Source organism: Watersipora subatra, chromosome 1, assembly GCF_963576615.1.
Source record: "Watersipora subatra chromosome 1, tzWatSuba1.1, whole genome shotgun sequence".
Classification (NCBI taxonomy): Eukaryota; Metazoa; Bryozoa; class Gymnolaemata; order Cheilostomatida; family Watersiporidae; genus Watersipora; species Watersipora subatra.
The window spans coordinates 12,786,714-12,803,167 of record NC_088708.1 but is presented as its reverse complement, the minus strand read 5'-3'; the positions used below and the strand labels follow the sequence as shown (position 1 = coordinate 12,803,167).

Here is a 16,454-nt window from a genome sequence, read left to right as displayed (position 1 = left end):
AATTAAAGAATAAATACCTGGTGACTCTGTAAGCCAAAAAATCCACCATAGTGCATATTTATTGATGAACTAGTGAGTGTTAACATGAATTTGAACAAGACTGTTAACTTCAGTTTTAATAATGAGTGCAATTAATACTGCTCAAGAGTCAAGACTATATATTTTGGAAGAAGCTACATGATCCAATCTAAGATCTAAGATTGAAGAAAAAAATTACTATAGAAGAATGTAGAACAAGCTTTGCACGGAGCACTTGAGCACCCATTTCACTGGTTTACAAAATAAGGCGACTGTATATCTTCTAGCGCATTAAACTACTACAGACAGATGGGAATTTTAACGAAAGTTTGAGTTACTACACTTTGTGTTTTACAGGCTCTCACCCCCATGAAATTCTCACATATGCTGTGTTTAAAATGTGATCAAAGGCCACAGAGATTATCACTAGCCTGATAGATTTTTTATGAATAGATAAGTAACTAACTGTCTCTGCTAAATTTGTATTTATGTATCTGCTCATTTGAAAGTATTTGAAACTCTAAGCAGAGAACATAAACCATACAATTTAGGATTATAAGCGGCTACTCAAGCTCAGAGGGAGGCCCTTGCAATGATCAGACCACTCTCAGGCATCTGGCTAGAATGCAAACATTATGCAGCAAGCTGCTCTCACACATGTCCAGCTATAGGCTAGCTACCTGCTATCCTAATGGAGATTCTAATAGTCAACATACCAAAGAGCTCGCTACTGCTACTGCACTTTAACTGACACTGGCATTACAACCAGAGATGCCATTTGTGGCAGTGCTTTTCTACTAGTGGTCCCTCCTATGGGACATGGAAATGAATATTAATGCAAATGCGGACCAAAATTGAATGTTTTTTAATATTAAATAAATGTACAATATGTTTCTATAGCATTGCTTGGTATGCCATATACACTAGCTCTAAACTAGACATGATTGTGATGTCCCTCTCCCCCCCCCTTCCTGTCCTTCTCTCTGCCTTAAACAGCAACATGTACTTTAATCAGAGCTGCAAGCATGGCAAATGAAGGATACATGAAGTGTTTTCTTATTTTGTTGCCACTTAATGGCATCGGTTTGTGTTAATCCACAGACAGTAGATGCACAATTTTAACCATAACAACACATTCAAGACTTGTTTAAAAAACTTGTATGTAGTTACGATAATCAGCTAATTTTTACACAATGATTACCAAGTTTATGTGCAAAATGTTCTTATTTTAATAATTTTGATAGATAAAATATTAATAGCCCTATCAAGTTCTGTTTTGTGTAATAGTTGGCATGTCAATGTAATGGTTTTCATGCAACACATAAAATGCACTTGAAAATAATTTAATTCAAGTACTTAGTCTGTCTCATCCCATTAAATTTGGGTACAAGTTTATATTAGTCACCCATATGTCTATTACAATTTGTCTCTACCTAAATAAACATTAGCTTTTTGATTGATAGCTATCTGATATTCTTAGGGTGTTGATAAAAACTTCTATTGAATCATAAAGTTAATTGTCACTTAGTAGCAAAGAAACAAGAATTTTTTGGGGGTCACAGTCTTGCTCAAGCAACTTTATAAATATTTAGAAATCAATAGTCTTTCCGAGCTTCAACTACAAATGTTCATTTCATTGAAAAAAAACTTATTTCTCTGAGGTAAATTTATGAAAAAATAATATACTTACACAATAGCTACCATATCTCATTTTGAAACTGACTGCCTATCAAAGCTGGCCAAATATATGTAACTAATAGGCAAGGTCTTATATAGCTCTTATTGCATGCGCAATTTTAACTGAACTCAGTTTTCCAGGTCTGATGGATATGACTGGTCTAAATGATCTTATGACCATAATCTTTAGTCATTAAGAGAAAAATCTTTAAAAGACATGTGGCAGATTTTTTTGTGGTTGTCAAGTGTACCTTTTCTGAAAATCCTACCATGTACCAAATAAATAAATTAAACATTTTATAGTTAATAAATTTTTGAAACTGACTACCGTTTTTTCTTTTGGGTCTTAAAATTTTGAAATGAGTGATGCATTCAATTTTAAACTGCATTACATGTACTTACATGTAGTTTTAAGTTTACATTTAGTCAGCAAAAATAACTTAAAACATACCTATTTTTATTAAGTTCTGATAGCTGACAAGGCACTTTACGATTACGTGTATGTACAACATTTGAACCTTAATTAAGCATAAAAAACAGAGACTGTAGACCTCATGTCTCCATGTGTAACAATGTAATGTGGTCTACTCTTTCGTAACCTTTTTTATTGAGGTGTGATGAGATGTAACAAAATTGTTACCAGCATATGATAAACTAAAAGCTTAAAGTAAACAGCGAGCGCTGTGAATATTCTAAGAAAAATTAGTTTATTGAAATTAGTTAGCCCAATTATAACTATCAGATAAAAAATTATCTTCATATAGCCTTATATTCCATCACACAACAAGCCTTACAATCTAGCAATTTCAGCAACCGTAACAGCGAACTAGTTTGAGATTGAAAAAACTGGAAAATATCTCTGACCTTAGTGTATATCCACCATTCTTTGTGTTTTGGTCTTTGCAGCTTAAAGATTTTAGGCTATATGTCGCCATGTTGCTAATGTTCGCATTATAAACGACATGGTGTGCTCTCTTATATAGTTTATCGAATCGGCATTCAGTTTCGTTATAGATTGAGCATAACGAAATTTGATTGTTTCTTTCTGGAAAAATCTGCTTTAAAAACGTTCTGGTACTATTACAGATATACTTTTACTTTCTAAGTATTTAATCCTTTGTGTGCGATATATTTTAACTGACAAACTTGCCATATATCGTAGCTACTTATATAACATCAGGTATTTTAGCCCAACACGCTTTTACAGATTCGTCACTGTAAACATACCGGTATGATGCAAAGTTATTTTAAATTTAATAAGGAATAGCGACCGATAATTGTCCAATACAATGTAATCAATAAGAATCAATTTTTTCAAACGGTAAGAGGGTTTCGTAATAGTGCACTGTGAAGAAACTTTGTTTTTGGTGCAGCTGAAATGTTTTATATATCATGGAGTCTGCTGTGCGTATATATTATTAAGGTAATTAATTAAACCATAAATAGCGTTCAACATGCTCTTTAAGATATTGGACCAAAGTAATACTCAAAATCTATGATTCTGCACGTAATCCAGGTCTCCCGCACAATTCATATGATAAGCAGTATGTCAGTAGCTTTGCGCACTGGTTTAGTGCTGTTGTAGCTTTGTTTTAAATAATGTTTTATTAGACCAAAACACTCGTCTTTTGAAAACAATCAATCGATCGCTACCAATCGATTGCTAATCGATTCTACAATCGATTGCTACTAACTTTATTGCACCTTATAACGGTAGGGAATTTGTTTGATTGGCCGTTTTGTTTGTAATTATCCTAGAGATTTGTGTTTGTCGTAAACATAAAACATCTCTAAGGATTTGTGTTTATAACAAACCCTTGGAGCCAGTTCTTTTTGTGAGGTTTGTCAGAAACCTCACAGAACCTCTAACCTTAGCAGTATCTATTGTGGTTTGATTTTTCGGCTCATAACCGATTTATAGTAATTCCATTATAAGCTGATTAGATCAAATTGAGAATTTATTTGGCAAGACAAAAACTTTTTTGTCACAGAAGGGGATGGCACTATTTCTATTGATATCTTGCGTATCAAATGTGATAAAGATTTCATTAAATATTCACATATTGCATTCACTGCATTGTACTTGAAACAGTGAATGGAGTAACTGTATGCAAAGAAATTCTACCGCATGAAGCAGTAGGCTTCACTTCATCTCTTAGAATGAGTTAATTGCAGTGTTATGTCGACATTTTAAAAATGCAAATATTGCTACTGCAACTCGTTAAAGTTTATGGTTTGGTTAATAGAAATCAATATTACCATCAAAAGTAATCCACTACCTGGTCTGCTGTAAAGTTATTTTGCAACTCAGTTTGGAACCTTGAGTTGCAAGAATTACACGAATATTTCTTAGTATGAGTGTCAGAAAACCTAAATACCCGATTGCTGAAGTAGGCCTATCAATAAAGAAAACAACTGTGTTGTGGGAGTACCCTAAGTTAGAGAAACTCATCTGGATGAAAGTCTTTTGTTTTAGCCAACCCTGACTCTCACTACTGACTAATAATTTAGCTTTACAATCATTCCTTTTCAGTATAATGGGGCATCACGTATGCAGGCATCTTGTTTTCAATTTATGTGTTACAATATTTACAGGCTTTTGAAAACAAGTAAAGAGTATGTTGTATGACGATTTTTAAGATATCAGAAACTATCTATCTAATAAATGGCTTGGTTGTGCAAGCATTCTTGGATATTTATTAGTTTTGTTTCACTAGTCATGGGCTACATTATCTTGGAGTACAACACTATGAATGTCAGGCAATTCTGGCCTAGCTTTTATTATCTAGGTATTGCTGGCTTAATCAGTGTTAAAGATATATCAGAAAGTTTATGAGACAACGGTTGATTAGTTTATAGTTTTTTGATAATTCCAGTCTTTTAGAATAATTAGTTTTCTATCGGTAGAACTGGTGGTCATTATGTGAACAGCACGTGCAAATGCTGCAACACACACCACAGTTCTAAAACATGGAACTCCAGTCGGAGCTTGTGATTGCGGAGGGTAAGTGGGGTGAGCTAACAGCTGCATATAAACCTGGAAACCTGAGTGTTGGTAGCCAAGCTTTGTTTTAGTACCAACACCATGTTACATGAAAATGCTGTGCAATGCATTTAATACGCTACATGACTGCTAAAGCTCTTTTATCCACCTTCTGCAGTGTGAACACAATCTCATCAATGACTGCAATAATTGTTATTGTAGTCAACAATTGCTTGATTTACGCGGTACTTCAAGCGGGCACTTTTCAGCTTCCATACAACACTTTCTTTTGTTTTATGTTTGGAATAATTTGCCAGTCACTTTTTCATTATCAAATAAGGAATGAGTTGCATAACTAAAGAGCCACCCAGCTGACTATCATTAGGGGAAAAACAGTTGAGCTTTGAACCAATCACTGTGAAGTGAGACTGAGTGATGGTCTTCTGACCATGCGACTGCATTCATGCCACAATTTGTTAACTAATATTTGTTTAATAAATATTTAATGCTTTTAGTATTACACAAACATTATTATTTTAGAATGTTTAAATATTTCATTTTTGCTGTGAGATGCGAAGTTAAGAGCTGTATCTAACCATTGATTGAGGCTCTTGTTTAAACTCTCGCTCTTCACTCAAAATGATGACTACAGAGTAAAAAGTTGTTTACTCAACGTAACTCTTAGTTTGAGGGCCTCAGTTTACTATTCTTTACCCTTCTTGTAAGTTCGGCACTCGCCCTTTAGTGTCATACATGCCATGTAGAAGAATCTATATTTTTAAATGGCTCAATCCCTAGCTAAACTAAGCTAATACCTTCTAGATTTGTTTAGTTTATGATTATTATTGTGCGGATCCTGACTAATAAGTTAATTTTTCAGAGATGGTAGCTGTTATGGCGACACTTGGACCTGCTGCAACTAAAGAGACTATCGCTCCTTGCCCGGAGTGCAAGAAAATCTCCAGAGTGGGATTTCTCAAGGAATATTGTGTCAGTCTGGACAGCAGTGTCATTTTCTGCGACAACAATGTGGTCAGTATACAACTCCTTGTTTGTATCAGATGATTTATTCAGTGGTCTTTTGCCGTTTCATCTTACTGTTTCATTTACTCAAACCTTGTTACATGTTGAATCAACTTTTATTCTTCTCTTGTAGTGTTGTTACACAGCAGAGTCACGAGAGGAGGTGCACTCACATATTTCAGCCAACCAAAATGATATTAATGATTTTTTGAACTCTATATTAACCAATCCTGAATACAATACTTCGCCCGGTGAGGATCTCACTGGTGCAATCAGTATAGACGAGTTGTCTACAAGCAATTGTCAACAGACCTCTATAAAGTCCGGTGATGTTTTAGACAAGTTATCTTCCACTTCAATTTCCTTAGACAATGATCTTTCTTTAACTTCGTCATTAGATGACTGCTCAAATATTCCTCCTAGTAATCACAAAGGATTTTTGCCCGGTTCTACAACAGACGGTCAAACAATTTCAATGGGAGTTGTTGCTGAAAACTGCCAAGCTTGCAGTTCAGAAGGAAACGATGATCATCAGACCTTTTCATCATCAGTTCATCCATTTGCTAGTAAAACCGTTAATCCCTCACTAGTTGAACATATCTATAACTCTCCTTCGCCCAGTGCTTCTCACGAGTCTGATGCATCTCCACAAAACTTGCCTAGTCGGCCAGCAACCTCAAAGCAGCCTCTGGGAGAAGTTATTCTCAGCCCATCTCATCACGCATCAGCTGTGACTAATCACTCTAGCAAATATTTCTATGTAATGCTTTGGTGCAACATAGACGCCTTATGCTGGCTAGATGTGCTTCTGGCCAACCTCTGCTACAACCAGTCTCTGAGGAGTATCTTAGACTCACTATCATATTCTAGCCTAATAAAGAAGCTTCTTGTGGCCTACGACGAAGCTCAAGCGCTGATAGCACCCTTGCAAGACGGCAATAAGAGCCTTCTGCATACGGTCATAGAATCAGATGAGCTGAGAGTAAAGAGAGGTGAGGAATCAAACATGCCTGTATCTATCACTTGTAAGTATGGCTGGTGGTTAATGGCCGATGTTATCCAGCTACTTGCTACAGTTTTAAGGACAAATTGATATCTAGGTAAGACTAGTTTCCAAGCTAAAAAAGTTCCCAGGGTCACTTTTTGGGAACTTTTTAGCTTGGATTTTTGATTGACTGAGTTTACATATCAAATTTTTAGCCTTGAGTCTGTGACGTAACACTCTTAAACTTCTACTAGGTGAAGCTTGGTTAATTTAGTTTATGGTTTTTGTTGTTTGTATTTTTACATTTTACATGTATTTCTAATTGTTTAACTTTTTTTTTTCATTTGGAAAACTGAAAATGTTTTGAGAAACATCTGATCACAATCTTATAGCAATTACTTCTTGTAGAGTGATAGTAAGTAGAGGTTTGCTTATGTTTAGTTTGAAGCCTAGAAAAGTTAGGAGTCGCATCATAAGTACTTATATTCACTACGCCAATTCTTGTGCAAATATTTTATGTCAAGACGAAATGTGAACACTGTCAGTTTGTTTTTTATAAATAGCTCTGTGGTTTTTTATTCATTGTCAAGTTTTAAATTTTATGAGCACAAAGTCATCTTTACAAAATTACAACATACTCCAAAAATGGTAGAAACTGCCAGTTTGTTCTTGAAGGCCATTGAAATAAAGATAGCAAAAAAGCTTGTCAGTACAATATTTTTCAAATACCCCATCAAAAGATGTCATAGTCACAGAATCACATGAGCGTTTAGATATTTTAATCGGCTATTGTTATAGGGAACATGTCTAGATCATCCACTGTTCTATCATAGCAGCTCTAAAGGGCTGAGGGCGCAATGTTGTTCATTTCATGTACAAGAATGACATTTCTAGTGAAAGCCATGTTTTAATTTTAGGCAGATTGTACTACCGGTAGTTTTATTACAGTACCAGCCCTGATGGGTGTGCTCTACATTTGTATATAGCAAATTGTAACATATATATATATATGCAATGCTATATATATATATAGCATTGCTGCGACTATGCATATCATATTTGCTATATATATAGCAAATAGCAAATTGTAACTTTATATATCAACTGAATTTCTCTTCACTATTACTAGCTATAATATTTCACTACTATTACATAATCATAATGATAAACAAACTAGGATAATCATCTAACAATATGAGTTCTGAGCTTATAAAAAATCTTCACATTCGTTTTATCAAATAATTATTAATTCTTGTCAACTATTTTACCCACTGGCAATGTTGCATCCAGTGTTTCATTGCTAAAATGAACAATATGTGTACATATCAAAAACGCTCAAATATGGTTGTTTAATCTTTGTGTTTCTTATATTAAATTGGCTCTAGTAAGTTAATGGTAGTAAATCCTCTGTATAATTGTCAATTGCACCCTGAGGCTTGCTGTTGTTAAAGTATCAGCTATATTTTTTCCATAAGTGAATTAAACTCACTATTTTGTTTCTTTTGTCGGTGTTGTCTGATTCTTCTATCTCTTCAAGGCTTTAATGTAGCCATGCGTAATAGAGGGAGAATCATTCCATGTTGTTATCTACAAATGTTCATGGGATCCAATAGAGTTTGAATCTGAACTGCTTGCAGTCGTGTAGATATCACATCAATTGCTTAGGCTCGGAAATTGTTTTAATAATTCTTTTTTTGCTGTTTTACAATTTGTATATTTAATCTATTTAATTTGGTCAAGCATGTGAATGGAATTGCCTTGTTTTCAAGTTGCCAGCATTGATAATTTGTTAACATGGACAGGATTTGTGCATCTCATATCTTGTTATACAAGCTCAAGCAGATGTTTCTATCAAATATTAGTAATAGGAAGTATGTTATTGATATGTAGGAGAACAACACTGCCACTCATGTAATCTTATCAGCAAATTGTTAGCATCTATTTTCCAAGAGCAGTGTGCATTGCATGTGCAGCGGAAGCTGACAGGCTGTTCCTATGACATTCTAGGTGGTGGCTACTGCATGGACACACCAAGCCTTCTCTTGGACAGCCTTGCTAGCTCAACAACCTTCTCTAGTCAACAAATATCATCCGCCAAACGCAAGATTCACCTGTCTGGCATAAAGCTGGAGTGCGCTCGAGAGGAGGTGAGTTTTACCTGTACTGTTAGGCAAATGTTTTGTGACAGACGCCGGTGTATGCTGTAACTCTGCTCTGTTTCCTTATTTTACATGCATTCTTCCAAGTATTTATGTCTATATCTGGTGTCTCTGTTTCAGCTCTGGCAGTTTCTGGAGCCGACACTGAGGTGTGAACGAGGGAAGGATGATAGCCCTGTCTTCGCCTTCCCCCTTCTCGTTGGCTCAAACAAGAGTGTGGAAAAGCTTTTTCTCACTGAGTTCACTTGGTCCACACGCTGCACCTCTTGTCATCATGAACAGATTGACAGGTCTGTAGTATTTCGTCATGTAACGCTGACATTAGGTTCAAGTTCAGTGGTTGCAGTAAAACCTCCCTGCATGTATAATGACTTACCGGTTTTTAACTTTCGTCTACCGAGCACATTCCCAGAGCTTTGTTAAATCAGCAAGGTAGGTTCAGTTCATCTTCACAAGCACATATGCTTCGTCTGGATTTCAATCTTCAAATGGGCGGCTAGGACTCCTGAATCTAGCCACTGATCTATTTAGCCAACTTTTAGAAATTCTTCGAGTAGAACAGACTTCAGTGTAGCAGCTCTTGTTTCGCTACGTTTTATCACATAGTGAATACCATTTTCTGCATTTTAGGAAAAGAGAGGTGATGATCACATTCCCAAAAATTTCTGAATTCAAAATGAATCAACAAATGGTACACACCAAAGATTGTATTAAGTGCCTCGCTCCAAATCAGTGTCGCCGATTGGAAATACAAAAGTAAGTGTTTCAGGATAATAGTGCAGCAGGTTCGCTAACAGCCTCCATATTAAAATATTTAACTTTTTTCTGTATAGTTTTCTGGTTACTGCTTCTTGCTTAAAGGAGATGCGTGTGTATTCATGTGCGTTGTTACAAGAAAACTAATTCTCAGATGGCCTAAAAACTCTGCTGAACGATGAGGTGCTATGAGAAGTGCTTGCATTGCCATGCATGCACTTCGCTTGTTCATTTTCATCGGACCATACTCACTTTGATTATCGCATACTCTCATGTAATCTGATCAATGCAAAAACTGCAATAATGCTCCTAAAATTGTGAGAAGTACCTGATAGGGATCTAAATGCTTCACATGTACTCTTTATGTGTACACCACTAACAAGCAATCTCTCATGTGTGCCCTCTCGTGTGTGCCCTCTCGTGTGTACCCTCTCGTGTGTACCCTCTCGTATGTACCCCCTCACGTGTACCCCCTCACGTGTACCCCCTCATGTGTACCCTTTCCCGTTTGCCTATTCACGTGTACCCTTTATGTGTATCACTTAACATGTCCCCGTTAGCCTATCTTCTATACATAAAGAATCTAAAAGCATCCCTACTGATAAAGACCAGCTCTTCACTTAAATGACTACACACTGTTTATAGGTAGTCTAAGCTGTTCTGTGGTGCCATCTTTAAACTTCACTTGTAAACTTAATTGTTTCAGTACTTATGTTAGTATAATGGTAGTCAAAGTTGTAATTATTATTTCATCGCAGTCTCTTGTGGAAACTATAAGAGTGAGTTTCTGTGAGTTTTCTTCCCTTTTGTCACAACTTCTTCATATAAAGCTCATGTTTTCAAGCAATGATTTATTTATATTTAATACATTCTAAAATGGGTTGATCAAAAAAATCAATAAAATTTTTCATGTTTGAAGTTTGCAGCCTCTTCTATACCTGTGACTTTTTTGTAAATCAACTCTAATTTTTTGCAGCATATTCAAACCATTAAAATGGCCACCTTAGGCTATGTATTGATGAATAGACAAGTGCATAAGATATTTTCTCCTTGGGTATTCAGTAAGTCAATATTTGGTGAGATGCAACTTGTCAGTAAGACTGTTTTGCTGCAGTTCCTGACGCTGATACTGTATGTGTATGTCATAACAATTTTTGATATTAGGCAAATATGAATTCATCACAATTCCCATCTACAATGGTTGTCAGTATAAAAAAATAGTTATTAATTTTATTAGAGTACCCTAGGACACTTATATTTCGCTAGTATTTAGTTTCGTGAGTAGCATACAGAGTAAAATTTCGCTGGAACTTAATTTCGCAGCTCTGATGAGTGCGAAAATATAGTGATGTGAAAATAAATGCAGTGGAACAAACATTAGATTCCTCAGGTCCAGTTCGCTGGTACGAAATATTTTTCAATTTGGGACTACCGTACTGATTGGACTATAAACCGCACCTCTATATAAGCTACATGTGCTTTATTTTCCAAAAACGATAATAAAACAATACATAAGCCGCACCTTACTATAGGCCGCAGAACTAAGGGCTGTGCTTTTTAACGACATTTAAAACGGAACAGTGCAGAACGACACAGTTTCGTATTATCCGACGCTTTTTAACTTAGTGCCTAACGGGACAGTACCGTGAGGCATTGTTTCGTATTTTCTTTCACAGCTAAAAGTGCACTAATTGGAGATGCCCTAGCGGTGAAAGAAAAAGCCACAGAATAAGCCACAGTGATTAGCCGCACCCTTGTAGGCCTACCTATAAGCCGCATGGCTCAAATCATCAGAAAAAAGTAGCTGCTAATTGTCCGAAAAGTACGGTAGTTTGTATTTGTGAACCGCAGGTAGAAATGTGTAGGCTAGATCAATAATGTAATTTGATCGCTTGCTGCCATTTGTTTACTAGACTATCAATGACGTCAAAGCCGCAGTGACTGATTGGTACCAATATTAGAATTCAAGTATTTATAGTACGCGGTGCCGCGGTGGCCATGGCACCGGGTTGTTATTGCTTTTGGTTGGTAAAATTCATCACCACAATAATTATTATTCAATTTTATGACTTTTCCTACCAGACTGTCATACTCATCAGTTACAAATTCAATGACTAAACTAATATCATCATCTTCTTCATTTGTCTAGGCTTTTCCAAAAAAAATTTATTATCTTAATTTGTTTTGCCAAGCTGCTCAGTCGGTGTATTAGCTATAATGAGTTTAGCAAAACTTGCCCAATGAGCCAACCACACACGAAAATTGCCTGCATTTCTAATATGACGATTTTATTGTGAATATCAATGAAGAAAGCCATTTATTTTCGCGTTTTCGCTCATTCGTTATGATAGTTTAGTTTCGCTCATGAAACTTTCGCGAGAGGCTGTTGCCGCGAAAACGCGAAAGTTAGATGCCGCGAATACATAAGTGTCCTAGGGTATGCAACAGCAACCAAAGAAATGATGTGTCCTTGGTTAGCATTTCAGGAACAAAACAACATTTAGACTAGAGATGCCCCGTTTCTAACTTCAACAGCCGATTCAGATACCGATCCGATATACCGATTCTTATCGAAAAATAATCCGATTCAGATACCGATTCAGATCTTTTGTGTTGCATAGATAATTGTTAATTTTATTATACAAATATAATGCAAAGAAAGTATAAATATTGATGTATTTATTTGTTTGTATTTATGGAAAAAGATATACATGTATATATATATTCACATACTGACATACCGTGCATCTAGTAACGAAACAGTTCATGTTTCTAGTAATCCGCTATTAATAATGGTAATTACTGTTAGTGGTACAGTTTTCTCTGTGATAATGAAGTCTGTCTTCTACTGCTGAACGAACTGATGCACTGGTACAAGTTTAGAGCAAATAAACGTTTCTCTAAATTACCGTTAGTGATTCAATTATCTCAGCGAGATGTCCTTATCTTCCATCACTAGCGATGTAGCCAATCGTACTGAAGGACTTACTTGCCACAGATGATGGAGGACAGGCTAAATACCGATAAGCCACTGAGGTTATTTTATGCAATGCAAATGATACATCATATCATGAGGATCAAGAGAGATACCTAGATAACTTTATGCATCGACTGCTCAAATTACTTTCGTAATGCTAGTACATAGAAATGTTACACCGCATTCTTGTTTCCTATCATTGGTCTCTTGTTCGTGATTGGCTGCAATAAATCATATCGCTGTAATTGGGAAGTACCACACTTGGTGATTATGTCCTGACTGAAGCCAAAAGATTCCTCAGCTGTGTTGATGTTTATCAGGCTATAGACATGAAATAGATTGCGTGACAGGCCTGGAATTCATTAGGTAAAAGTAAGGAACTTGCAGCTAATGATTTTTTTATTAGTGTAGCAGGCTAAAATTCGGTTTTCTGCTAAATAGTTGATCTGCAAAAAGTATCTGAAGTTTCCGATTTTTTAAGAAAAGATCGGCCGATACCGATTCAGATACTTAACACCCATATCGATTCCGATATTGAAATCGGGGCAACTCTAATTTAAACAGCCTTCATCTGATTTGAGAATCTGTGTAGTCTTAAAGGTCAAAACCTAGTGGTAGTAATTAGTCACACAGATTTGGTAGTGGTAACTTCGTATATGTTATGTAGTTTGCGGGCAATATTTTTTGGAGCTCAACCATCCAAGAAATCTGTTGTTTTATGGCGGTTTGGTTTGGAATCACTCTGACACTCAATAGCATAAATTTGTATCTTAGTAGTCAAGCAGATGTGGTGGGCCAGGTATATGTGGCGGGTCAGGTAGATGTGGCGGGTTAGGTAGATCTGGCGGGTTGGGTAGATGTGGCGGGTCGGGCAGATGTGGCGGGTCAGGTAGATGTAGCGAGTCAGGCTAGTTTCTATGAAGGTTCCGATGACTCATTGTAGGACAGCGACAAACTTGGTGATTCACTTTGTTGACGGCATGAAGGACTCTGATATGGATTCATTAGCTTTTACATCTCGTAATGGGATGAGCTATGCCGTGACAGCTGTCGTCGAATATCGAACATCGCCAAATCACTTTGTGCTCTGGCAGCGTCAACTGACAAATGGGAAGGCTGGTAAGTTAAGATATCGTCCTTTCTTGTATAAATAATGGTTGTTATTACTAGTTTGAGCTTAAAATCTCTCATCTAACTGTTTACCCTGAATATGTTAGTAAATGTTATAATAAATTAACAGTTAACAGATCTTGCTTTCATATCGATGTAATTTGAACAATTAACATGTTCACCGTCAGCCCTACTGAACATAATTTTTAATTTGCTACTGCTTTGACGCTCTCTCTGTTTGGTATGGTACAGTATTCTGCTCTCTCAGTACGGTATGGCACAGTGCTCTCTCACCACTTTGCTCTTAACCTTTCCGCGGTTTCCATGCATCAGAGAATTTTGTAATAGCCTTGGTTCTATCATGTTTGATAAAACCGTGGCTCTATCAGCTTTTCATCAAGATGGAGTCGACGTGAATTATTCAAACAAATAAAAAAGCCAACTATTAGCTTACGAGCCTCCTAGATTTAACCAACTAGCGTTGTTGGATTAGCTGGTTGTTTATGAAAGGCTATAAAATGGAGATTATTTGTGAATTTAATCATTTTCTAATGTACTCGCAGCATTTGCTTTATTATGGAGAAGATTAACATGCAAGCCAGTCTAAACTGTTTTTTTTTAGATACTGTAACACAGATAACTAATATTATAATTTTAGACTGCATGTGGTTCTGTGCTAACTAGCTCACTATGTATAAACTACTGTTTATTGCGTGTCTATTTATTTATAACTGCTTATTTGTAACTATTTCCATGTCAGAATGTAGGCCCTATAGGTATTTTTGTTGTATGTGACACGGCATGAGATATTGCTTCATATTATTATCAGCAATGGCCGAAAGCATTATCGGTGATTTTGTAAATCTTATGTGTTTTTTGTCACTTTGCTTTCTTTTTGTTCTGAAGATTTAACTACTAGGGCAGTAAGAACTATTTCCATATATTGTGAATTTGTTATCAGTAAAAACTCATGTTTGTCATTGTAGGTAATTGGATGTGTTATGATGATCTCCGGTCGCAGTACGCTCAATTTTCTACAAAAAGATTTCTAGTTCCAGCGCATAATATACATATAGTCTTCTGGGAGGCCCTTGAATCAGGAAGAGTTACTCACAGTGTATGTGAACCGTCCAGTTTGAACTCGACATCTAGTATCTGGTGTTCAATAGCCGATGGCGTTGAATCACATGTAAATTATACCGACTCTGGTAGGACACCAAGCTTTAATCAATCTGACTCCATGCAGACATTACCTGGCAGTTTCACTTCCGAGTTGCGAAAGCCTCTGGTTCCGAGCGATGTCCATGCGACCAATAATACCATTACATCTAGAAAGCCTGTAAAGAACAAAAAGGCTATCCCCTTGCTCAGTGCTAAGATTGGCTCGAGTCAAAAGCCTAAGTTCTCAAATCTCACCCAAACGATTTCAGTGCCTCAGGCCGTCATGCCTACCAGTGGAACCTCCAACCAAGAAATAATGTCAGCCTTTGCTCAGTCTATCCCTGTAGCTCCTACTGTGGACAAACCCCAATCGTTGCCATCAGCATCACGTGTAACCACCAGTGCAGCCTCCAAGTCATATTTGGACATGGTTCAGCCTTTATTGAGGAAACATAAAGAGCAAAAAGGTACTTCACTCGGAGCCTACGTGCCAAAGTCCAAAAGACAGATTGAGGATAAGTCGGAGCAGTCTAAAAGAAAAAGGGTAAAATTCACAGGACTGTCATATGCAAAAAGTTCTTCAACTCCATTACCAAATAGGCAACGAGTTCCTAAAGTTGGCATGGAGACATCACCAATAATTCCTTCTCCGGTGCCAAGTACTAAGAACAACCCTATTAGTAGCGCTTGTTCAGAAAACACATCTCCCGCTCAGGGCGCATCGAATACTGTGCAAGCGTCTGATGGCATGCAGTCGCTAGAAGAGCTACTCCAAGATATTTGGTAGCGTGTTTACACTGTGATTATACTGAGCATAGCTATGTATGATGCGATGCCAGCCCCCTTGCAATCACTAGATAATTTTTACATTTCCAAAGATGATTTTATATTTGTATTCATTTCTGTTTTGAATACATGTTCATGGCTCTATTTGAGCTGTTCAAAAATATTGTCTCTTATCTGTGAAAATGTCGTGCCAAACACAGGCAAGGTAATATACAACAACCCATCACTACATGGTTAATGGTTATTCCATCCTCATCAGCAGTTCAACTCTATCCGATTGGTTAAAACGTAGAGCCTGTGCTACAGTGCACAGTATCCCATCCATGCAAGACTCAGCACTACTTGTAAATAGGGGCATGTACGGACAACTCTTAGTCTCAACGCATTACCACTTGTTATGTTGCATAGTAATGATGATAAAGAATATGTGTGACTACTTCCCCAAGTTCACTTTGAGGATTGAGTGTCCTTACAAACTAGTGTTACTGCACTGCAGTCAGCCTTAAAGATATGCGGTAGCCTGTGATCTACGACGTAGTAATATCTGGCGACGTATGCGTTTACATACATAGAAATTATCCTTGGATTTAGGCTTTTTTAGTAATAACCTCCACAGATGAGTGACTTTACATACAACTTAAATATGGCTACATCAAATGGTACAGTTGAATGGCAACTATGTATGGCAAAATAGTATTACAGCTATGTGCGGTGGGATTGAGCAACGCAAGTGTATGGCAGCATTGCAATAATATTGAAGCCACATTCCAGACCTTGGTGTGTATGTACCTTCATGAATTTCATTGTGCTTATTGAGGA

General features: G+C 36.8%; 1 protein-coding gene across 1 annotated transcript; it reads left to right on the top strand.

Moving 5' to 3' along the window:
• The first annotated feature begins 2,652 nt into the window (after positions 1 to 2,652).
• LOC137402514 (SUMO-specific isopeptidase USPL1-like) lies at positions 2,653 to 15,788 on the top strand. The gene is made up of 8 exons (XM_068089016.1): positions 2,653 to 2,769; positions 5,559 to 5,710; positions 5,835 to 6,693; positions 8,694 to 8,833; positions 8,966 to 9,135; positions 9,476 to 9,601; positions 13,522 to 13,697; positions 14,675 to 15,788. The coding sequence occupies exons 2-8, from the start codon at positions 5,561 to 5,563 to the stop codon at positions 15,634 to 15,636; spliced, it is 2,583 nt and encodes an 860-aa protein (XP_067945117.1). The 5' UTR covers positions 2,653 to 2,769; positions 5,559 to 5,560; the 3' UTR covers positions 15,637 to 15,788.
• The last annotated feature ends 666 nt before the right edge of the window (positions 15,789 to 16,454 follow it).

What these genes read in the sequence shown, in the direction of transcription:
- LOC137402514 (XM_068089016.1), top strand. Translation starts at nt 5,561, where the DNA reads ATGGTAGCTGTTATGGCGACACTTGGACCTGCTGCAACTAAAGAGACT. An exon ending in TGAGCTGAGAGTAAAGAGAG is followed by an intron (nt 6,694 to 8,693) that starts GTGAGGAATCAA and finishes ATGACATTCTAG; the next exon opens with GTGGTGGCTACTGCATGGAC. An exon ending in CGCCGATTGGAAATACAAAA is followed by an intron (nt 9,602 to 13,521) that starts GTAAGTGTTTCA and finishes GACTCATTGTAG; the next exon opens with GACAGCGACAAACTTGGTGA.